Raw genomic sequence first — 25,896 nt, forward strand, 5'->3', positions numbered from 1 at the left:
TATGCTACCTTCAATTGTTATACAAATGTTGCATATATGAAGTATAACTTAAGAGACATATGACTTCATAATTTAATGCCTTAGAATTGGGTCTGTGTCTCTAAACTCCTGCTCTTTCTGAAACTGCACCTTCAGGATGTCATCACAACATCGCTCTTCTATTAACCCTTTAACAAAGTTTTTACTAGCATTGCACTGAAAAGCAGCTCATATAACGAGCTCAGCAGATGCACATTTCCACCAGATATTTACTAATTGCTGCTGGCTAGTCTGAAGGAGTTGAATGAGGGAGTTACTGCTCCCCTAGGGGTTTTGCACAGCTGATTGGCTTTCATATGAAATGAAAGGATTTCTCAAACACGAATGACAGAATTAAGGAAAAACTTCAGGTATGTTTTTGATTAATAACATTATAGCATGATGTAAAGCTCATAAAAAGTGAATTTTACATAATACTGGCCCTGTCATCATGTTTGTTGGATAAACATTTGATGCTTTGGAGATTAGAAGAAGGTATACTAAAAACATCCAAAAACGTAATCCCACAGGCAGACATTCAGATTTTGAAACAATTCAACTACAGTGGCTGTCAAAGAAATGTCTGCCATCTTTTTTTTTTATACCTTTTATAACTATACAGTTAGAAACTTCAGTGGATTTTCTTTGGATTCAATATTCCAGAGCTTCCACTTATGCCCTCCCTGCAAAGTACTGCTTAACTCAACATGCTAACTTCCACGGCCCAGGATATACCAATCTGCTGACTGAGCCCAGACTGCTCTGGTCTGGCCCATCATATCAAAGCAGACTTTCTGCTTGTGAAGTGCTTTTGGACGAATCAACAAACCAACTTCCTGTGAGGCAGGCTTGAAACTTTCTACCACTTTACTTTATCCAATTGCAAGCTTTCTGTCATTCTTCAACTTGCTTTCCCTTTCAAGACAAATATATGATGCACAACAGCACAAGGATCGGAGGATACGGCCTTTGCTTCTCCTAACAAGCTGTCTGTAAGGTTCTCTAGAGAGCAACAGCTCCAGATAGGGAGTGGGAGTAATTTGTTAAGACTTTGTGCTATGCTGGTGTAAAGGCAGACAGAACTGAAAAGACAGGGAGGAGAAAAACTAATGAAGCAAGCAGCCTCAAACTGAGGAGCATTCAGAAAAGTTTTGTTACTTTATGTAAGCATTTATATACACACTTATCTATTAATTTGTAAGCATTTACAGTAAATAATGAGATTTAAAGGTGAAGAGACACTTACAGGTTCTCCAGGCTCATTTCCTCCCAAAATGCGGAAGCCAAAACCAGTATCCTTTCGCCACAGGAAAATGTCTTGCTCCTGGCAATCTGGCACTGAAACATACATAAAGAACCAGTGAGATGACTCCTTATTCATCCATTACAAACCTAGAAGTTCCTATTTTTACCAACTACAACCAGTGTTTTTAATCACTTAATCAGTGCTTCATTGCTCAGTGTGTCTTGTCCTTTTTGCAAAGGCATTGTCACAGAAATATCCAAGATACATTTGTGTTTTTTCTTTGTCTTACTTTCTTATAGAGAGTACACCAGGCCCAGTACTTTTGTATTTAGTCCTTTCCTTCCTAGAGGAAGCCATTTAAGGAGTCTCAACTTACTCCCTTTAACCATTTTTTTCTTTTTGCATATAAAGACCACCTGGTGAAGAGCTTCTATATATTTGCTTTGTGTCTACTTCTCAACATTTTCTCAACCAAAGACGTGGTATTGTCCATTTCTTCATATTTTTTTAATCATTACTAATTTGAACATTATTTAAGTTTTAGGTTTTCATTATGACTTTTATTTTATCACTTCTATTCTCTCTTGTAATTTAGAAAGGTTTTTGCAAATGAACCATTGTTGGCCTTGTGTTTTACACCAAACAAACTTTTTATTGAAAGTCGAAACATATCTAAACCCGTCTATTTAAGAACTCATTGGTCAGTGTAGTAACATTGTAGTTTGTGATTGGTTGCTTCTATCGTCTTGTGCATGTTCTATTTAAAATAACCTCAATGAAAACCTAACAAAACACCTAAAGGAAATACACTATTAATTTGTATTTACAACACAAATTGTAGATTGATTTCTTTCTTCCTATTACTGTCGCTTCTCTGATTTGCATCTTACTCAAACATGTGCAGTGTCCCACACATTTGCATCTTGCCACAGAGTAAGCAGACTGTGGAAGAGGACGCAGGCAGTTCAGTGTCAGTCTGCTCAACCCACAGGGCCAGCATGCACAGGAGGCACAAGGCTTCTTTTAATGCACTGCCTGCTGTCAGCACGGCTGCCTCTTGAGGCCGGCCGTGAACCCATGTCCCTCGCCTTCATCTAATGTGTGGTTAGTTTGAATTAAAATCACTGCTAAGGTTCTAATTAACCCTCAGTTCACCTGTGAGGAGAAGTGATCAAAGCTTTGTGTATATATTTTAAAGAGAAAAGAGAAGCCATCTCTTTTCCATTTCCATGGGTCAGAATTAAGACAGCTTCTTGGTTGAGAAGCGAAACAAAGTCAGAGGTTAAAACAAAAAAGATGTTTACCATCTATTTTACTCCAGAAATGCTCCACCAGAGCATTTCTGGAGAATTTGCATACATAGAATGCATACAAGTTAGCAGACAAGAATAACACAGTCATTACTATCTGCTCACACTAGACAGGTTACTGTTATCAAGGGTATAGACATATGTAAAAGTTGCCGTTTCAAAAAGGGCACCACAAGCTCTTCCTATGGTTTAAAGTTCTTTCAATGGCGAGCCATCACTCCATCCCTCCACCCATCCCTTCATTCATATCACAAACTTGACCTTACGAAGTCATGTGGGAGCTGATGCCTATCTCTCATTGGGTAAGAGGTGGGGTATACCTTGGACAGGTCATCAATCCATCACAGGACAGACAAAATACACAAAACAGGACAAACACTCAACAAAGGGTCACTAAGCGAGACCAATTAGCCTGGCAGTCAGGTCTTCGGACTAGAGGAGAAGGCTGGAGCACCAGGAGGGAAAGCACTCGTACACAGGGAGATACACAGCAGGAACAAGCAAACTCCATGAAGAAAGATCCCAGTCTGAGGTTGACTGTGCAACCTTACTGAGAAAATAATTAATTAATCTTTTAGAATAGGAGCAGGGACACATCGAAAATCCTGAGGGTTTTCTCTACTTGCCCTTGCAACTTTTCTCAGTTTATGCTTTATTTGACACACATTAGTGTTTAAGATGCAACAAGACACTGATGGAATCATAATAGGAGGTCCACCTTTAACTTTATCAAAAGAAGAGAGTTTGAAATTATCTAGTCAAAGTTCATACTGTGATTGAAATGCTGTGACATAACCTTAAATTGGTTTTGATGCAAACAAACTGCACACTATGGCAGAATTAAAATTATGTAAAGAAGGGCCAACACATCTATCTGTTTATCTATACTGACCGTGTCAATTATTTTCTTTTCATGAGAAACGTCAAAAAGAAGCCAACCGACTTTCTCTTTCTGCTCTTAGGATTCACCCTTCCATCACACTCTCCCTCACTGAAACAGTGCTTTTCAAGTGCATACGGTGCATGTAAAAATGCATCTGCTCACGAACTTAAGCAGTGTTTGCTGGGATGGGGCAGTATGAACAGCATGAAAATGGAGTCAGGAAATCTAGGGCTGTTAGCAATTCTGTTTTCTCTTTCTTGTTTCATTGTGTCTCCTCTTGCTCCCCCGCTGAATCAAAAAAGGGGCTGTAGCTTCTTCAGAGGTTATCAAACATATACACCAATCATCTGCAGCTTAAAGCAACCCTCTCAAGACCCAGTTAATATTTAATTAGCAGCAGTCCTAGTTTCTTCTTGCTGACATTCTTATTAAGCAACTCCGCAACATGCGGCTGGTGCACATCTAGCGCATCAGGCCAAGAACAGTAATTCGACAAGCCAACAACAAACTTGCCGTGCACATCATCCCACTCCGATTACATAATGGCTTTTTGTTGCGACATGAAGCAGGATTTGAGAGTTTATAGCACTGCATACTTCTGCAGGTCTGAATGATTTAGATCACACAGACTCTCCTTCTCATCACAATTTCAGTATTTTTCCATGAATATTGCATGAGCAAGCCATGGACTAGATGGGATAAAAAAGAGCTTTATAGCTGTAATCTGAGGTATCAATTGTGTGTGTTTTTTTTTTTAGTTTGCCATCTGAGTAAACTTTTCAATGCATGAGATGTTCTCTCTTGCTTCGTCTGATGAGATTATGTTTTATCTTTCAACATGAGGTGCATCCACCTTTGAATTTGTGACCTTTCATTTAAAAGATTTGTACGTCAGATTTTGAAGAGGAAGGTATTGACGTTGTGTGTATATGTGGCAAATTAAAACACATTATAAGCCTTTTGATTAGCTTCCTCCCAAGGACACTTCTCCCTCAAGGCTGGTTTTGTCACAGAATCGGATGTGACGATGAGTAAAATCTTGAAGCAAGCACAAAAAAGCCCTAATATGCAACACGCACGTGCCTCAAATCTTTCTGATAGGTTTTCTTGTAGATTTCTTGTAGTTTTCTTGTTAGATACTCTAACCAGGTGAAGCAATGTGTGGTTGCTTTTAAGAAGAAACCTTCATGGAAGATTTATCATGCCTCCAACAGGACCAAAGAAATATACTCACGTCGACTTTCATACATGCTCCTGGACTGGGCCCAGATCTTGAAAGGGTCTGGCTTCTTCTGGAGGGTGAGAGTGCCATCTGCAGGGTCCTGGGGGGGCAAGACCGGCAGAGGCTGTGTAGGAGCTGCTGGAGTTGGGACCACCGCCTCACTGGGCATGGCAGAGGGTGGGTGGCTAGGAGAGTCAGTGTGGGCGCTGCGATGGCTGCACACGCTGTGCTGGGAGCTGCTCTGACTGTCCTTTCTCTCTAACTGGTGCTGGATGGATGGGGAAAAAAAGAGAGGCAGTTTTGAGTGTAATAGAACCAGAGGGGTGGGTGTGAACTTATAGTAATAAGATGAAGAAATATGTGAGAAAGAGGAGGAAAAAATAACAAACAAATGAAAGACAGGAGTGAAAACAGAGAACAGAGAGAGAGAGGAAGACCGTTCAAGGTCATCTTTTTTAGATATTGCTGTAGAACATTTCACACAAAAGTGAGGTAAAAGAAGGGATGACATGGTTTCCATGGATTCAGGACAAAGACAGGTTGAAATAAAGTGAAAGAGATGTTGTTTTTTTCTGAATTTCATTTCTCTTTATTGCAGAAGATGAAATTTTTCTTCCATCTCCAGTATAGAAATGCGACCAAGATGCAGAATTCACTCAATGTCAGTGCTATGCTTTAATATTTTTTGATTTGTTTTGTTTTACAAGCTCCCCCTTTTTTCATGTGTTTATCCTCCACAGAAACTGGAGTGTGTACAGAATACTATGTTAATATTTGTTGACTTGGCCTAAAAAACACTCTCCAGACATAACAATAAGTCCTACTCAGAAAATGCGATTATGACTGTGAAATGGGGGCGGCTCTGACAACTGAATCACTCTTTATTTATCGTAACTAATAAGATGAGGCTTGAAATAGTGGGGAAGTAATTCTACTTATCACACTTTATGAGATGAAGGGTCATATTCCCATAATGCTTCATAATGAGGACAACAGCCACACAAAATTGACTTTTCATTCAATCACAGGAGATTTGATAATGAGGTGGCGTAGCAGAGAGTCTCTGTTGCATATGGGAGTTTACTGCAAGCATCTACACAGATTCTGGACTGAAGGCAAAGAGGATGTTCTTGGCAAATGGAAAGTCACATGCAGCGTGACATTTCACTGACATAACACAGGGGAGAAATCTGGCTTTTTCTTAGACAAACACTAATCTGGAGTGACACTCAGCCATGGTCACTGTTGGCACTCGACCCCCAAACAGAGTCTAACCCCCTTCTCAGAATGCAACACCATGTGACCTGAAAAGGTAACTTCCATATCCCTGATGGATACAAACTAATCCTAATCCTAATATCCAGTCAGGTCAGATGGATGCTTTGAATGTCAGTTAAGGGAGAGCGTTTCTTCTGTCTCAACTGGAGAGAAATGAACTTTTCCCTGACATCTACCGCAGACACGGACAAAAGTTGACACACACATAAAATAAAGAATCTAACTTTCAGTCATTGTTTCTACCATTGCCATTGGTGGCACAGTCATTGACACACTTGCTTTGCCTTGATTTATAATATTTCAGAAGGTTGGCACATAGACGAAGAGGCCTCTTTAAGTATTCCTGTTTGCACAGTATCTACATTGTCTAGAGTTCTCCTCAGTCCAGCTTAGGACTGGGATAAACATGTAAGAAGGCTGATTTTGAGTCATAGCCACACTGACATTTATTTGACTAAATCTTTGGTCCATTCCATTGCTGACAGATCCATTAAACAAATGGCGAATGGTAATATTCGCCACATCCATTTCATTAATGCCCTGGTATTTTAAGGACTACATGCCATTCTGCACTTCAAAAGAATTCCTACAATCTTTGGGAGAAAAAACAGGTCCACAGTTTCATAGATTATCCATCACACGTGGGAATCAGATGGTCTTCAACATATTTATTGTTTGTGTGACAGAAACCACATTACAGAGCTTCGTTTTCGCCAAAGAAAATGATTTATTTTAAAGTCCCTCAGAGTTGAGGAAACACCGCATGTTGACGTTTGTTATAGTAGGAGAGAATTTTTTTTTTTTTTTTGTGGCATCACTCCTATAACTTCACTTTTGGCTAATGCATATCACCAGAGAGTTGAAAAGAAGTTTTGGTTATTCCACTATACCATTCAGTTCTCCAACATATTATATATTGTTTAATCTCTTTTACCATCCTGGTCACTGTGTAGTTTCAAAATAACTACAGTTTCAAAATAAATAAGGCGCCTCATGCGGTCTACTGGCCATGTGGCTTTATTCCATGTCTTACTTGTACTCCAGGAAGACAGAAATTTATAGATTGACAATTAGCTCCTACAAACTCTGATCAACTTTAATATAATTCATTACACAAATTCTTAAATTGTCACCATCACTTTAAATGTGTCGCCACTGATTTTGTTTAAAATCAGTGTTTTTTGGCGGTCATATGGTAATGAAAGAAATGTTCTTAAATTAAAAGTGAAATTTACAATTACCCTCGAAGAATTGCCTTGCTGATTCTTTCGGAGATTTTCTCTACTTCCTTTTTTTACAATCCACAATTTTTGAGCATGACATTGTTTCTCCTCTTTCTCTCTGTCAGTGTTCCCTCTGTAACTGTGGGTGATCTGGGTGACTCACAGCTGTGTTTCCCTTCCTTACTCTCTTCCCTTTTTATCCCAATCTTCTCTTGTTGCCTCTTTCTCTGAGCTGTGGCTGTCTGCCCTCCTCAACAGCTGGTCGCAGTTACACTACTCTGCCCAGGCTACGCTACGCTCAATCAGTCACAGAGTGGCAGCATTTCAGGAAGGGTGGGATGACAAGCCAAAGTAAAGAGGATATAAAACAAAGAAAAGTGTCAGGAATAAGATCAGAGATTAAAATATAAGGATCACACAAAGCATGGCACAAAGCTTGGCTGGTAATGAAGAAAAGGCGAAGATTTTTGAAGCTTAAGATCTCAGTCACATCTCACAAGTCTGCGCCTTCTGTTCTTAAAATAGCACTTGTTTCAGTGAGGAGTGTGCAGTGATATGCACACAAAGAGGAGAGTTGAAGACAGTACTCACCACCAGCTTTGGGCTTCTCTTGGCTGGCACCACGCCTGCAAAACATCGACACAAAGACAGGGAGAGCATTAATGATCTGCGGTGGTCTTCCTCAGTCCCCTCTGGTCAGATCCTCCTCAGGACGAATGGATGAACCTTCAGGTTCGTGCTGCAGACTAGAAGGCGACTGGCCTGTTCCTCCTCCTCGTTCTGCCTCCTCTCTCTAACTGAGCAACACACTGCACCGGGCTGCTCGCTGATCTAAGTGATCTCCGCCCCCTTTTTCTGTATCCCGCTCCACTCCGCACTCTCAGCCGTGCAAACAGAGGAACGTCACCAATCTGATTGCGTTACATAGACTGACCGATGCAGCAGGAGCAGCTACAGGTCTCTTTCATGCCATTTCTCCAGGTGGAGTCTCAACTCTTACTTGCACTGAAGAAGCAACATAAAAAGGGGAAACCTGTCTGTGTGCATCTTCTGAGTGACTCCAGAGCTGCTTCCTCCACTCCCAACTCCACTGCTTTGCTCAGGGCTGACATTGAGAAGCTGATCTTCTCCTCGCTGCTCCCACTTCCCTTCTCTTCTACTGTGCACCGTGCTTCACTGTGCCCTTATCTCTCTCTTTCCATCTCGCTCCTACAACATACTGTAAAGAATAACCAAGAAGATCAATCTCATTTGTGCCTATAAAATATTAATGTGCACAGCCAGATGTCAGGGGAGATGTCAAACAGCATATCATTGTAGGGAATAACACACATGCCATTTAACCTTTCCAAATATCTCTCATTATTTAAGGTAAAGCATCTTCTACCTCAAATATTAGGTCTACTGAAATACAACCTGGCTGTTTAACCCACACAGGACTCTTTAATTTTTTCCCAAGGCGACTCTACATCAAGCTTTTTTTCTTGGCACAGAACATGGAGACAAAAATAGATAAATGAATGCATGAACGACATGAGACGGGATAGGGGAGAGGGTTTGCCGTTTCCAAGGTGATCAGGTAGTTTTATTTTGTTGAGCGGGGGGAAGGGGGTATAAATAGAACATTTCAATATTAACTGTAGAACTTTCATATATTGCATCCTGCTTTGTCCTCATGTTTGGTATAAAGACGTAGTTGCAGATTTTCTTTCCTCTGGGGTGTACATCGAGTATAGAGGGAATCTACCACTGACATCACTACACATCACGCAAACATCCATCCCAGGCTCCTTCTGCTGCATTGGCAAAAAAATCATTAAATGTTAAAACTCTCTGTTGCTGCAAAGCCCCTCTCCACTCAATTCATAATTTATTACCATCTTTTTTTTTCTGTTGCACGGTCTCTCCATCTCTCAGATTATGGTGTGCCTCTTACTGGACCAAATGGATCATCTCGCCCACTGAGCAGAGGCTTAAAGCTTTTAAAAAATTTTTATTTTTATTTTTCACAGGCCTAAATGATTGCAGATGTGCTTGTGGGTGCGGCTGACATAGGAAAGATGTCCATCACTGGGTCAAATGTCATGTCAATGAAATTGTTTCCTATAACACCGACTTGTTATGTGACCCATGCACTCTACACTTGACAAAGTGGAAGGTCAAAGCAAAAGACACTCTTACAAGGCAAATATATTTTAGAGGAAGAAAACATAACGATCACAACTGTCAAGTCAAAAGAAGAAGAAATAGCTCAAGCAGGATGTTAACAGCCAGACCAGTGAGGTGTTGTTTTGTGAACATGAAGTTGAGAAAAAAGCTTTCTTTAGCAGCAGTTAATTCTTCTGTATTTTCACAGATCTCCTTATTAAATAAATCATTAACGACTGTAAACCAAAGTTATTCCAGCATGCTTATCCACAATAATCAACTGTAGCAGCATTAATTTTTATCTGTGATTAAGCTAAATAACCCATGATATTGGTTTATAGAATCAGCTGACTAAATCATTCGTGAGCCGCTGAAGCTCAGCAAGATAAATCCAAGAACTGCATCATGCTGCTTCATTCAGCTCTGAAGAAGCTGCCATAAACTGATTTATGATCACAATAGATCTGTGACATCAGCGAGTCTTTTTTATGTATGAACAAATAACAGAGCAAGAGTTCAATAAAACTACAGTATTTGACTACGCGGCAGCTGCTCACATTAAGGGTGAAAATAACATATTGTCAAAGATCTGGTTTTGTCAGAGCCGAGGTATTTAAAAAGATTGTAATTTTGAAACTGTAAGGTTTTTAAACTTTGGAATGCCTCGATACTGGCGTGTACAGGAGCATTTACTAGAGCTATACCTTTTTAGGCTTGTTTGTTTTTGTAGAGATAACTACAGGGCTATTTTAAACAACACAATTGTCAAAATGATTGTTGCTACATCATCCAACACAGCCTTTACTGAGTATGGAGTATATTGCGATGAAGTAAATATCAATTTTAATCCCTATCTGTTCCCCAAAGAATTAAGATGATGTTCCACATTTTAACTTCCTGGATTTCTAAAATTCAATATTGCAGATGAGGTGCTGGGATTCTTAGACATGATCTAAATCTGACAGTGGTGAAGAAGCAGAGCAGGTTCATGCTTTAGGGGCTGAATTTAATGTCAATCAAGCTGTAAATATAAGTGTTGAATGTAGACTCAGCTGTCACCCTCTTTGTTGCCTAGCTACAGAAACCTTGACAATTGTTGGCACTAATAAAATTTGGAACAGGACCTAAAAGAAGTAGTTGTTATGGAGATTTAGTAGTAACCATAAGATGTCACGATTTAGAAAATTTATCTTACTTCAAGTAGCATATCTAGGTGTTTAAAGCCTTTTAATTCTGGCTATGAAGTATTTTAGATAGTAGATGTAGATATTTTTCTGATTTACTAGAATGAAATGTCCCATTTTGAAGAGAGATTAAGCATATCATATTCTAATTCATCCATATTTTCTTTGTCAATGCAAATGTTGATTATTATAGATTAAAAAAAAAACATTTCTGGACACTGATAAACTGAAAAGTGAAAAACAAAAAACAAAAATCATTGCAAGACTACAACACTGAAATAAAAGATAACAGTTTTTGCAGGGAACTGCACTTTGGAAATGGAGGTATCAACAAGCACAAACACGCCCTGCAATGGAAATATTTTTAGAGGAATATTGTGGATAATAACTGGAATTTAAACTATTGTGCAACTCATTCTGGTTCTACTAGAATGAGAAATGTAATGTCAAGCAGTTTTGCAGGCATAGAAACTAAACAAAATACCAACAAAAAACAGAAAGCAAGACACTACATAAAGGCTTTTTAACCAAAGTAGTCACAAACCTGACAAGGCAAATATGTGAAACGAAAGTTGTTTAGAGACCGAGAAAAGACTGCGCAGATCTATTTGTTGTAAAGGTGGAGAGAAAAACTACCAAAATATCTGCATTCATGCTGACGACAGAGGAGGATCCTCATTATTTCACAGTATGAAAATTTTCTTTTGATAATGGTTAAAAAAGGTTTATTTTTACAATGTTTTTTCAGGAATTTATTACCATCTTTCAATTAATGTCAGAAAAAGATGATATAAGAGAATAAACCAGACTCGCACGCAAACAAGTTTTTTGTTTCCATTCATAAGCAGCAAAAACGTTAAATATTCAGGCCAAACAACATATAGATGTTGTTGAGTGGGCACAAACGATCTATGCAGGTTTATCAGTTTTTCATCTTTTTCAAAGTGAATCTGCAGCAGCTTGAATGGACCTTACTTCTCTGAGCTGCTGAGGCTGTGGCTTTGGTGACTCCAAGCTGAGCCCAGATTGAGTGAATAGTCCTTCCTCCAGGTTTTCTATCAATTTTGTTAGAGAAAACAAAAAAAATGAGTAATGCTTTGGTTTATTAAATAAAGCCCATCAACCTTTGTCCTTGCACTCCATACAAGATTGTCCCAGTATCCTGCTGTCCTTTCCATTCATCTGCTCTAAATTATTTTGGTAATAGTTCATTCCTCCACATTCATTTCCTCTTGATTTTATTCCCCTTACTTTAGTTTTTTTATTTTCTCTCCTCTTTCTCCTTTTCTCTGGGGACAGAAGCACTTTGCAAGATTGTCATAGCAACAACGATGGAAAGAGAAGATGGAGGAGTCATAGCTGGCTTGCCCTCCTTTACAGGGAAGCGCCTAAGTGGGTGAGAACACTTGATGAAATCTTTAATGTTTATAGGTATGGAACAATTATTTAATAAAAAGGAGATACTCATAATTTATCATTCTATTTTTATTGGAGAACAAATATTTGGAATAAAAATGTATCCACTGATGCAGATTAGCATTTTCTGTAATTAAATAATTTCTAAATATATTCAATAATATATAAAAAAACAAAAAACAAATTTTAAATAGACCAGCATTTTGAAAACTGTTTATCTTTCAAAGGAAGACAGCTACGCTATGCTCATTAGCTTAATTAAATGTCATTGATTTAATTAGGTTTCTTTATGAAATTTACAGGTAAACCAGAAAAGTGCACATAACTCCTGGTGTCTAAAACTATTACTGTGTGAAAGATTTTACAGTAAGTACCAGTAATGTTTTTAGATCTATTTTTTTTTTGGAAGATAGGTGCCTTATTTATTTATTTATTTATTTATTTATTTTTTTACAAATATCACCCTTGCATTATGTAAAATGTATCCGTTCTCCTTTTGTGTTATGCTTTTCTTTAAACCTAAACTCAGAGATAAAAGGCTTTTTAGAATAACATATTCCCTATTGTAGCTATTCATTAAAAGAAGTTGCCTTTTCAAAAGGATGTAGGATGTTGTTCTTGTGAGGAAACCCTATCAGCAGCCAGCTGAAACTGTTCTACACACTATAACATAAGATTGAACGGCATTTAATTTCTATTTTCTTCTCTCGATGAAGCCTACCTTATTCCTCCTCCTCCTCCTCCCCTTGCTATCTGTCTCCTGTACATCTCCGAAACCAATCCTCTCATACACGCTTCCCTTTGGTGAACTTCCCGCTCTGCTCAGCAAATCTCCCCCTCTCTCTTCTCTAATCCTCCACCTCCACTCTTTCAAAGCGTGATCCCTGCTCCTCTTATTCCCATGCACTCCTCTTATAACTCTCTTTTTAGCTATAGTTGACCAACACACTAGCTCTGGAGTGAGGATAAACTCACAGAGGCATCCTCAACCATAAAGTCAAACAGAAATCTCATTGGCAGGAGCTTTCAGAGAGTTTCAGTAAATACAGTAGCAGTTTCTTCAAGGATAAATCTATTAGTTACAATTTAGTTTTCTGCTCATGCAGTTTACTGATGCTACATATCTAAAGCTACTGTCTCATCATGTATGTCAATGTATCTGAAAACACATTTTATGTAGGTCTAAACATGAAGAAATAAAGTGTCATTTGTAATGCATTAAATTGATTTCCTAAAGTTGTCAAGTTATTGTGAAGTGAATTAATATGAAAACATAACTGAGTGCCCTATCATGTACTTCCGGTATTCAGCATGATGAGGTGAGTGAATCTACAGACAAAGCATCTACGTTACACAACGAGAGATCATTACTGTGACTGCTGAGTAACTTTTGCATATGTTGTGCATACAGTACAGACCAAAGGTTTGGACACAACTGTCCAACTGCATGTTCCATGACATCTCTCAGATGCAACACTTGTGCCACATAACAAAAAAAGAAAAGGCAGCTTGCTTTGGCTTCAGATCTATTCAAAATCAGATATGGCAGAAAGCGTTGCAGGAGTGTGAATTACTTTAAACTGAATAGTTCTGCACATTACTGAAATACAAAAGCATAAGCAAGAACACAATAGTGTAACAGGAATTATTCAGAGTTACTATATTTGTAAAGTAACTAAGCTAAGAGGAAAATGACATGTTTGAAAAAAGAGGATCCCAATGAAACTGAAAACTCTCCACTGTATTTTTTATTTAGTTCTTTATTATTGCGGAATTTTCGGCTGATAATTACAGCACCTTACCAACGGATAATCGACTCCTTTCACAATCTGCTTTGGTCTTTATGGCTCTGCAGTTTTTCTGTCATTATTATTATACAACACAGAATTGATGGAATTAGCATTAGCAAGCCCATCAGTTCAATCCTTCAATCCAATAACGTTGTCTACAAGTTATAGTTTGATCTATAATTTATAGACAAAGTACACACGGATAGATTGGAAATCAAACATTTCTGAAAAACCTACAAAAAACGTTACTGAAAATTTGCACAAAATGCCCTGCCAGATTAGTTGCTTAATTCTTATATTTGAAATTTAAAGCATCCAAACAAACACTTGAAAATAGCAGCCCCGCCTCCACCTCCCACTTACCCCTGGAAAGGCACTGTGTGTCCCTCATCACCTCACCACTCACCTGAACACACAGTTATTACAGGTTGGTGTTAAAGCCAGCAGATATGATTTACAAACCTGCCAGTCACCCTGCCAGCTCCTGTAGTCACAAGAGCCTCCTACCCGTTTATCCTCTCATTTATTCTCTTTCTGTGCTTTGCCCTCGGAGCTTGCTTCTGTACTATTCGTCTTCTCTCTCCTTCACACAAACCCACACACAGAGGTTTGTAATGATGCTGACATTTAACACAATACAGCAGTTATTCCAGCAGCAGTGCACAAGGTCAACTCATAAGATCTCATAATAGATGTGTGGTGCATATCCCAAACTGCTGTCAATATAGCAATCACGTGGTTAGAAATTTAACGTAGCAAAATAACGTAGCATTTTGCTACGTTAAAATGCCACAAACATTCAAGGTTCTAAGGAACCTTGAATGCTTGTGTCTGTTTGAATACTAGCTCATGTTTTTTCTTATTTGACATCTTGAATAGAAGAACAAGCGTACTGATTGAACAGGCAAGAAGTCCAGTTTTTAGAAACTCAGAGTCTATTTATAAGCCTAAAACTGAAGGCCTTTCCGAAAGCTCCATACGTTAAAGTGTCTTACCTTTCACATTCTCATGTTAGGGGCACAACTTTAATACATTTCACTAGGATTCTATGCGACGCATGAACAAAAAATAATGCAGAATTAAGTAAAAAAAACAAAAAAACATGGAGGCTTTTGTTGTTTGTTTTACAAATAAAAGTCTAAGAAGTGGAGCATGCATCCTGCATTGATCCCTTGAGTCAATGCTTTTTGCAGAACCACCTTTATGGAAGCTGAAAATCTTTTGAGATATGGCTCAAAGCCTGAACATTTTCTCTCATGTTTTTTTGCAGAATATTTCAAACTGCATTAGACTGGAAGGAGAGAATCTATGAACAACTGATGAATCTTGCAACTAATTTTGACTTTGTTCGGGCTTTGCTTTGGACATTCTACCACATAAATACAGAATGCTTTTTTTTTTAAATCACCCACACAGCATGAGGGTGCTGCTACCATGTTTGTTGAGTTCTCTTTGAGCATGCTGTCAGTTAAGGTAGATTGCCATGCACTCCAATTTTGGAAGATGGACAAAGCAGTGCTCTGTGAAACTCTCTAAACTTGTAATATTGTTTTATTACATAAACCTGCTTTGAATTTCTCTACAACTTTCTTCACAAAATGTTTACCGTATTCCTTCATCTTCAGACCTCTAAGATCTCCACAGAATGACTTTATTAAATCTGTAGTAAGGTTAGACACAGGTTGGCTCTATTTACTTAAAAAGAGCTTTCTGAAAGCTTGTGTTCGGGTTTTATTTAAGATTAACAGATTAAAATGTACTAAGCACAAATGCACACCCCATTTTGAAGATTTTAACAAAATGTTATTGGTGAGAATACTTTTGTAAGACACTATTATATGTGATTTCAATAGTGAATATAACATGAACCATTATGTGGAAAGGACATTAATCCACAAACAATGAAAACAGAGCTTGATCAACTCTACTTCATTTCAGATAGTGATTAGGTGTGGAAACATGTGAAACACATCCAACTACTGCAGGGGCAATTTAAGGTTACAAACATTTACCAGTGATCTATGAGCCTCTGACCTAATGTGCAGCAATTTTCTCCCCCTCATTCATCTATCTTGACTCTTTACCCATCCTCCCACTCTTTCTCACACTCCTGTACCCCCACCCTCATCTCATCCTGCTGTCTCTGTACCTTTCCTCCTTCCATCCTATCCACTCTGAGCATTTTCATCCTGCAGCCCACTCTCTTTCTCGTCTCCATTTCATTGTGTCACTCTCTACTTGCCAACTATTCAGACAGTTGTCTATTCAGCAGATTAAACTATGTTCTCTTATGCACTTCATCTCGCAGCATGTCATGTCAAAACTTCATTTCCTGCAGACATTCATCATCTTCATACTCTGAGATGTCACACGTACCTCTTTGCACTAACATGGTGACTTCACTGCCTCTCGGACATTTGCTGAGCAGATCCACCACTTGGTTGTGGCTCATATTCTGGACATTTCTCTTGTTGACCTCCATCAAGATGTCCCCCTCTTTCAGGCCACGGCACCTTGGATAGTCCACTATCTGCTTGACCCTCTGTCCGCCTCCCGTCAGACTGTCAGCGATGGTGAACCCAAACCCTTTGTCTCCCTTCTCCATGTGGATGGTGATCAGCTCTGGCTGAGTGGCAATGGCTGAAGCCAGGGTGACCACATCACTGGAGTAGCCGTGTGAACCATTGGAGGCTACCTCGGCCATGGGGCTGTGCGGCCGTGGCTCTCGCATTCCATTGATGGGTCCGGCCTGATTGGTGGGTGCGTCAAAAGTCTCTTGTCCATTGACAATGATTGGCTCTTTATCCAAGATCGCCACAGATGTCACTAGGCTGGTGTTGGGGTCATCGGGGTCAAATGGCAGCGGATAGCCACGGCATAAGGATAGGTCCACCATTGAGCCGATAGGGATGGACTGGAAAATCTTCACCACCTGTGCATGAGTGTAGCCCAGCACGATGGTGTCATTCACACTGACGATTACGCCTGCAAAAAGCAAGACGATATCTTCAGCAATGTTGCTATTACCCAGTAAAAACTCTGTTACTGTTTGTTACATTTCCTATTAGTTACACAGTAGTGAGATTCCAAAATTTAAGTTGTGCAAAAACACCTTTGTGGGTTTCTGAATGAAAGCAGTGCCCTCTTTTGACGAAGGCTGTGTACTACACCTGTCTCCATTTTGCCATCCACAGCTGCAGGCCCGTCCAGCACCAGACTTTTGATCTGCAGGAACTCATCGGGCTCATCACCTCCAACTACTGTGAAGCCGAATCCACGGCGGCTTTTCTTCAACTTGGTATTGATGAAGGTTCCTTTCAGCTCTGCAGGATTTCTGGTGAAGAAAGGTTTCCCTCCTGGAGAAAGCAAACAACAACTCATAAACTCTGGATCCAGAGAGCAATGCTGCATATAATCAACAACCCATTGTTTACTTTTAATAAATGACATGGGGAACACAAAGTATTTATGAAAGAAAATAGAAATTGACTACAATATGGAAATAGAAGGAAGTTAAGATTAAATATGCAAGGAAAACATAAATGTATGGAAATGTGTAATAGTGATGTTGGTTTTAAGGACTGAAGAAAAGCTCAAGGTAGCCATAATATACATAGATCCTGATTAAGATAAATTAAGACAAAAAGTATAAATATAAATAAATATAATAAAACAGCAATAAAACAAATAAGCATATACAATGATTTAAAATCAGATTAAAGAAAAAAATATATATGTAAAATATTCTACTGCCAGGATATATAATTTCATTTGCTGGACAAAACCAAGTGGCACTATAAAAAGTAACCTCGGTCACACATACCATGTTAGTAAAATGAAGTAGAAATATCTACAAGTGAGACTTACTCTTAACTCCAACAGGGCCAGGAGGTAGAGCAGGTGGGACCTGAGGGTCCCTGTAGGTCTCCAGGTGGTTTGGAGCATAGCTTGCCAGTGGAGCTGCTGCTGATGAGTGTTCCTCTATCCACTCTGCACACACACCGATCATTCCCACTTTAATCCCATACTTACCATGCTGAATTTATTTATATGTAACATGAACACACATCAACAACACACAATAAACACAGAGCTTAAAGCAAACTCTGCATGTATCCATTTATTCAATTAACTATTTAAAAAAGCGAAACTTGTATAGATTCATTAAACATGGAAATATTTCAAGTGCTTAACTGAATAATTTTGATGATTATGGCTTAAAGCTAAAATTTTCTGAAAAATGTAAATATCACTCAAGACCATTAAGAAGGGATTTCTAATACAATGTGAAATTGTATTAGAAATCATGGGGAAGAACTGCTTGACATTGCCCCCAAAATAGAGAAAACCCCCAAAAAACGTACTGCTGAAGAACCTGATAGTTCTCAGAATGCATTATCGAAGCATATGATTAGAAAGGCTAAAAAGAAAAGGCAGACAAAGGTGCACAAGCAACTGGGATAACTTCAGGCTTTTTGAGACTGTGGAGCAAAGACACTTTAAGAGTTTGTGGGAGTTTCAGAAGGCATTGTCTGCAGCCAAAGTCAGTGTGTCAGACAGCATCACACACTGACAGATCTTCAACACCTCAGCAGAACCACAGGCTAATCACCTCCATCCTACATCTCAATGATGCAGGAATTCCTACACTAGGAGACCTGACAGAGTAATGAATGCACATCCCGTAGAGTAAATGGATATACTTTCAGTAGGTGGCCACTTTTGAATTAAACAAATGAATTTTTGTTCTTATCTATTTTTTAAAACATCTTTGTGGCACTAGTGGCTTTATTGGCATTTACCAGACAGAATAGGTTCAAAGATCTCAGGTTGGGAATTGAACCCAGGGCGGCCATGTCCACTACAACACCCAGTGCGCCATTTTCATTCATCCACATTTTTCACATTTCTTTCTATAAGCCAACATCATCAAAAATAAACAAAAACAAAAATCACAAATGTCTCTTTTTGAATCCAATTATTGAAATTAGTGACCTTTTAGATAATATTCTAATTTATATGCAAGTTGTACATTCACTAAAATTATAAGTACAAGTAGTATTCAGTTCAAACATCACAGTTTTACAACAACAGAGATAAAGTGAACAACCCCCCTTTGTTTATAATGATGTGATACTACAATGATCAAATACAAAATGGTATTAATGGCTAAAAAACACATAAATTAAAACCTGAACTTTAAAGACCACACCAGGACTTTGGCCAGCTTAAGTTTGGTAAAACCACAAGTAGCAAAATTTGGAAAATTGCAACATTTGGAGAGGACATGTTAAAAACAATAACAACAAAAAAACAAAAACAGGACAATGAGGAATAATAAATTCTGGCCAAACTCCTGGCAAACACCAGACAAACAAGAAAGACGTGACACTGACAGACATGAAGAAAGAAAGAAATGGGCAGGAAACGAACCTCGGATATACCGCTCACCTTCTGGAGGCTGCGGCGGTTGCTGCTGTTCCAGGATTTTTGGCCTTGGCGCCTCCAACACTGGGTTCTCATACTGGGTCTTCCTGTTTATATGGCTTTGAAAGACAAACATAGGATAAAGAAAGATTTCACAGTGATATAAAACATAATTGTGCCTGTACTGTCAGGAAAAAAAACAAACCCTTCACCAGTAGGTTTTTATGGAAAAGAATGACCAGATTTGCAAGAGGACTTAAAAGGTGGCAGAACCCACATTTGTCTTTGTGAAGAGATGTGTCAATGAGGTGATTAACTTACTCAACATAATACACTCCATACACCGGGTCATCTATTCTCTCCCATCCTGGAGGCAGCTCTGGAATACAGAGAGCACACAGCATTAAACATAAACATTCCTACCTCAGTCATTAACAACAGATGAGATAAGACCAGTGGTTGGGGTACAGTGATCTTTATTTGTCTTTCTGCTTCCAGCGTAGTTTGTCAGAACATGTTATTTTATCAAAGTTGAACAAATCCATAATATGTCCTCAAAATTTCAACCGACAACACCTTACTCTACAACCATTTTACTACTGTATTTTATGAGATAATAGCAAGAACAAACTGGACGCCAAGAACTCTTTCAACTTTTTAACAAATTCAGTGTTGTGTTGTTTTAAGATTCTCCTGTAAGAATGTTTGTCCAAATCAGTCATCAAAAGTCTAACATCAATGTGACATTCATTCAAATTATAAACACATGTAAACCTCTGATCCTGAAATTTCCTGAAAGGTTAACTTATTCCCATTTTTCCCCTTAGTCTTTCTCGTTAGAGCACATTGTCCCGACCAGCTTTTCAAGTTTACCCCTGGTATAGACCACACTTATATCTATTGTATCTGTTACCACACCAGGTGATTCAAAATAATACATAAACTTAGCACACAAAGTGAGGAAATCCTTATTTGGTTGACTTTTTCTTGGTAGTAAAAATGCTTCTTGATGTCAAATTATATACCATTACAAGACATGTTTAATTGCTTCAAATGATGCCACAATTGAGAGAAATATCGCTTTGTACTTTAAGTAGCAGGTTTGAGCATGTGTGTTGAGTCCTTAAAAAAAGAAATAAATAAAAATTTGTGAAATACTTTCTGTCAAAGCCACACAGCTTTTGGTTGAAGCAGTGTGATGTGTGGGGTGGAATCTCCCTCCCTTACAATAAGACAAGTTGTCAACGTTGAAAAGTTCAATGCAGATAAATATCAAGATGAGATTCTGTAATCAGCAGCAATCATTGGCTCTCTCTCAGTAACTGAACTAAATCTTTTACGATCCCATTGGCTGCCCCTACAGATAAGTATTTGTCAGAAAGATCCTCCAGAATTTGGGAGGATGGAACGATCTGCCTGCAGTCCTGCAGGAGCTGAACACTCCTGGGATCAGATTGAGCATGCTTTTTGTGCGAAACTAACCAACACAACAACAATGGATGACTTATGACTTTCTACATCTGGTCTGATGTTCTATTTAGCTGTAACATCATCCTGGAGGGAGCCATTTACTGAGACAATACTGCCATCAGCTAAATGTTCTCCTTCTCCTGCTAGTAACTTTTTACTTTTCATTAACATAAGTAGTCCTGTGTCAGTTTTTCTGTTTCTTTTTTGCACATTCTGCTTTGTCTTCTCAAACCACCAGTTGGTTGTAGCAGATGGCTGATTGGACTGAGCCAGGTTCTGCTGGAAGTTTCTTTCTATTAAAGTGAAATTTCTCCTCTCCACTGTCACTACATACATGCACAGTATGAAGGTTTACTTTAAAGTCCACGACAGTGCAAGCAACTCCTGGAAGAGTGAATACTTCACGTCAATGACTCGATGCGACCAGTTGGGTTCCCTTGAAATGGAAAATGTTTTTTTTTTTTTTGACAAATTAAATTATAAACTTAACTTGACTGTGCAATGAGGACACTGTACATAATTGTTGTCTTCTAGTGACGCTAATACCTATTAAATGCATAATCTGGTAATTTGTCAATGAGCTTTGTTTCTTCAAACATTCATATTCTAATCCAATAAACACCACCAAACAACAATCAGTGCAGAATATGCGGAAATTTGCAGTTTTTCCATAAGTGCAACCTCTAAACAGATTTTCAACATACTAATACATTTCCTTACAATTGTGGCACTATTCAAGGTTACTTAAGTAGTTTTTTTTATTTATATGAAAATATTTATTACAACAGCATTAATACAACAAAGAAATAATCAATCAAACACAAATGCACATTCTGTGTGAAGTTTATACGTCAAAACAATGTCTCGAAGAACAAAAATACATAAGGGAATAACGGATTACAAAAAAGACAAGAGTTTTGATGACTGCGTTTTTTCTATTTTGTCTACCTGAATAAAAAAAAAAAATCCTGTGTAATATGTTACAGTTTAAACACAAAATCATAAAACCTAGATCACTCTCCAGGTCTTCTGTATGTATCCCTTCTTCTCCAATATTGAAAGCAGGATGAAACACAGATGAAAAAAAAAAAAAGAGGAATAGAAAAAAGTATGTATGGCAGAAAAAAAGTTGGTTAGGAATGGAGGAATTGAGAGCAAACGAAGTGAAGCAAATGAAGTGATAATCCAGAGAAAGAAAAACAGGGGAATAGGAGACCCTTAGAAATGGATTAATCTAAAATATTACAGCAGCCTTTTAGCAACCTAAAGTTTTGCAGCGTTTCCTTTTTATTTCACCACTTGATGGTGCAATTCCACAACACTGCACATAACTCAAGTGTCATTTGGATTTCATAAAGTACTTCTTTATTACTATGAAGGAATATGTCAGTTCCAATGACAGTAGCCTCGTGAGAAATCTATGACACATTCCCAACACATGAAATGTTGCAAAAGAAACCAAATCAAAGCTCGAAAACATTATTAGAAATCAACAAAGGCATCACTTAAAACACAAGAGGAGACCTACTACTGAGAGCCCTTAATGTCTTTAAACCACTACACAGAACTGTGCATATATAATGTAATGTTCTAAATAATGTTTGGAGACTTACCATCATCATCACACTCTTCCAGAGGCCGGGGGGCTTTGTCTCTACACCGAGGATCCAGCCAGGATGTGGTCTTTGTGTTGTGGCTGAAAGGAAATAAACAACACAACACAATAATTCAGCAGCAAGCAGACAATCTGTCAAATCAAAGCACAGCAGGGGCACCTGAACACATCAATAAAAATTAGACAAAAAAGAAAATATGTCAGCAAGTTTGCAAAGGACAGACGCTGCCTGCTGCAAACACGGAAGAACATTGGGGACACAGGTAACAAAACCATAAACAACCTGATTTTTTTTTTGTCTCTACTGCTAGGTGAAAACAAATTGTAATTTGGTGATAGCAGAAATTAACATACAAGCTCTGAAAACACACAGCCATGTCCTGGTGGAGAGTCTTTGCCGTGCTGCAGAGGACAGAGAGGTGGAGGTAGTCAGGTAATCAGGATGTGATCTCCTTTTGAGATCGGGACATGCAGGGATTAACAGGAGAGCGGTTGCGCCCAGGGGGCTGGGCAGGCCAACAAACCAAATCATTGTGAAAGACAGGGTAATCGGCCAACAAAAGCAGCAAAAGTGGAAATAAAACAGTGCAAACATACAGCAGAGGCTAAAAAGAGAAAGACTTACTCAGGCACTGCCAAGGCTGTGTTCAATAGACACAACTTTTAAACAGTTCAAGATGTGGATACATACTCTATGAAGTACAGTTCCCCGTTCTCGGTGTAGGCCATCTCCCAGTTTTCGGGCAGCGGTCCCAGAGGGTCCTCTGGAGAGACCTGGGGCTCTGCAAGTGTCTGCTGCCCGCTCTCTGCAGTGGAAGTGGCTGCATTGTTCAGACCACAGGGTAGAGCATTATCACGCACGGGGTACGGCCGGAGGATGCCGCTGCGGCTCTCGTCCTGGTCGTTAGGGTTACCTGTGCACAACAAAGGAGAGGGGAACAGACTACGCACTAAGGATCCTGGGTGACACAATGAGCATGACATGGAACAAGAGAAACAGGAGAAAAAAAAAATCATAGTTTGTTTTGTGCATGCAAGATGGAAGAAACAGACATGCTCACTAATTTCATGCAACTTCAGTCACATCAAACTCCCAGAAATTCCCTTCCCCCAGTTTACCTCTAGCTTATTGCTAGTGTAAGTAAAGGGGTAACAGGATATGTTAATTCCTACAGCAAAGGTCCCTAACTCAATTTGACCCCCACCCATTTTACCTCCCTGGCAGTAAGTGTTTTTCTATTTAGGCTAGACCAACCCTTATTCCCACTTGCTTTCCTCATTTTGGCTCTCCAGGCCTTTCACTGGCTGCTCAAATGCAAATGCAACACAGGCAGTCCGGCGGGGGATAAACTGAGTGAAAAGATTTAAAGCATCAAAGAAGAAAGAAAATAAAAGCAGATGTCCTTCACACCCCAAACAGATTGAAGACAAGCATGGGAAATACAGTCGTTTATACCCCATGGACTTTTTTATATTTTCTCCACATGACCGCAACAAGTTTAATACTGGGATTGTATGTAATGTACTATCAAACCAAGTAGAGTATGATTATGATGTGAACAAATAATATTATCTAATGTAAAAACCTAATAAATTTGTTTTTCATTTGCACAGCATTTGCTGAACACATTCATGTAAATTGCATTGGCAGACAAACTTAATACTTTGTGTTGTCTGTCACATAAAATCCCAATAAATACAAATATTTTGTGGTTGTGATGTCATAAAATGCAAAAAAAAAAAAGTTGAAAAAGCAGTTTAGCAGTTATATTTGAAACTGTTTACAAGATTCAGTCTGTAAAACATTAGACATTAAAAACTCTTCTGTTGCCAGATGCAGAAATGAACACGTTTAGTTGATTTATTGAGTAGAATTTAGAAGAACATAAAGGTTGAGGCAGAATAAAATCGCAATAAATAAGAATGTGAGTGACGTGTGTAATTCATCTCCACCACAACCTCCTCACAGGCAGATGGCAGTGTTGGGAGGAAAAGATTCTTCATCACAAAAACATGATGTAACTGCCAGACACCCATAATCCTACAACAGAGGAGCAAACCAAAAACATACAAACACCAACACTCTCCTTCTGCAGTCCTCATCATGCTATTGCACATATGCACTTAAAGGACTTCCCAAAAGAAGCACGAGTTGTTTAGGGAACTCAGCAGAGATGGAGAACACTACACATGCAGAGACCAAGAGAGCTAAACAATCATGCACTTTGACAAACACAGAGAGACAGGAGGGGCGCAGCAATGCCCTCACCTGTAAAACTGTTGTTCATTTCCGTGGCCTGGTCGTCATCGTCATCGTCAGCAGGCACTACATGGACTTTTTGCATGTCATGGTAGGACTTGGTGCGCTTCGGGGTAGACGGATGGGAACCCGCATCACTGAGAGTCACTGTCCCAATGATGGGCTGCCTTGGAGGCTTTGGGGTCCCATAATAGTTACCTAGGCAACAAGGAGAACATTAGCATGCTTGAGAGACGGAGAGAGAGAAGGGGATGAAAAAAGAAGCCAGGGATAAAAACAGGCAGTGCAGGGGGACAAAGAAAAAGCAGCCAGGGGAACTGCACATAATCTTGTGTGGAGAGTAAAAGACACGAAGCCGGACTACAGTGTGACTGCAATCCCAAGAAATAAGCAGCTGGTGAGAAACCCAGAGTGTTCCCGTTTGTGTTATGTCTGTACTATGAAAACTCTGAAAGCATTGTGGCTCAACGTACAATATTTGGCTTGATCAAGCTGAAATTTAGGTTATTATTATTATTGTCTTACAAATGTTATGAATGATCAGACTGCCTCAACCATGCATGTGCATGCATGTTTGTCATTTCATACAAGCAGCCATGTGGGAGCTTCAAACAGAAAATCCTGCTAATTTATAATTTACTCAGTGGAAAGAAGTCAACATGTTTCAGCCACTCTGATCCTTCACACATCTCTTGATGGATGACATGATGGTTGCGTAGGCCAGAGATATTTACATGTCATTTATCCAAATTCCAAGCCATGTCTCTAATGACTGAAATAAATATTTTTCTAATCCAACTTAATATTTGGCCACTTTGTTGGAGTGTCACTGCACTTATTATCCACAACTACTTTAGATTTTTATGACTAAGATCCTCAAGGACACCAATTCTCAGTATTAATATTAATGTTTGCCAGTACATGAATAGGGTTTTAAACTCTGGATGTCATTTCAATATTAAATAGTGTTCCTTCATTGACTCTGAGGTAGAATCACATTTGCTTACAATGAACACTGCTTATTACTGTCTTTCCTAGTTCAGTTAAAGCCAAATTAGTCGTTACCATAACTTGCACACAGAACCTGTGTGATGTTTGTAAATTTGGTCTTTACCACCATTCGCTTCTCTCTGTGTTGCTACTTCACTGAATGAGACCACTGACTCTATTCAGTAGGATTAATCTCTCCCCCCCCCAAAAAAAACACCTGATAAAGTACAATATGCAATGCAAACTTTAGGGTAGATTTTGCAAGACAAACACAATTATCTCAGCGATGCTTTATTGTAAAGCTACACGAATCAATTATTTGCCCACACCTAAGAAGCTTTGGTGCATCTGTTCCAAAAAATGTATGAATAGAGCCATATAAAAGATAAAGGTATTTATATAGTGCATTTTCAGCA

General features: G+C 38.9%; 1 protein-coding gene and 1 long non-coding RNA gene across 6 annotated transcripts in view; both read right to left on the reverse strand.

Moving 5' to 3' along the window:
- Positions 1-25,896, reverse strand: part of LOC122827776 (membrane-associated guanylate kinase, WW and PDZ domain-containing protein 1-like) — a 100,131-nt gene that overhangs the window by 12,313 nt on the left and 61,922 nt on the right. For all 5 annotated transcript variants that reach the window (XM_044111032.1, XM_044110955.1, XM_044110878.1 and 2 more), the window contains 3 exons: positions 7,772-7,806; positions 4,692-4,947; positions 1,265-1,356 (listed from right to left, as the gene is read on the reverse strand). In XM_044111032.1, the coding sequence (XP_043966967.1) occupies positions 1,265-1,356; positions 4,692-4,947; positions 7,772-7,806 (383 nt within the window). The remainder of the gene's footprint in view (positions 1-1,264; positions 1,357-4,691; positions 4,948-7,771; positions 7,807-25,896) is intronic.
- LOC122828016 lies at positions 17,056-19,210 on the reverse strand. The gene is made up of 3 exons (XR_006370155.1): positions 19,152-19,210; positions 17,586-17,708; positions 17,056-17,074 (listed from the first exon to the last, which is right to left on the reverse strand). It is a non-coding gene; the product is annotated as an uncharacterized LOC122828016 (long non-coding RNA).

The sequence above is a fragment of the Gambusia affinis genome, linkage group LG01 (genome assembly GCF_019740435.1).
Source record: "Gambusia affinis linkage group LG01, SWU_Gaff_1.0, whole genome shotgun sequence".
Classification (NCBI taxonomy): domain Eukaryota; kingdom Metazoa; phylum Chordata; class Actinopteri; order Cyprinodontiformes; family Poeciliidae; genus Gambusia; species Gambusia affinis.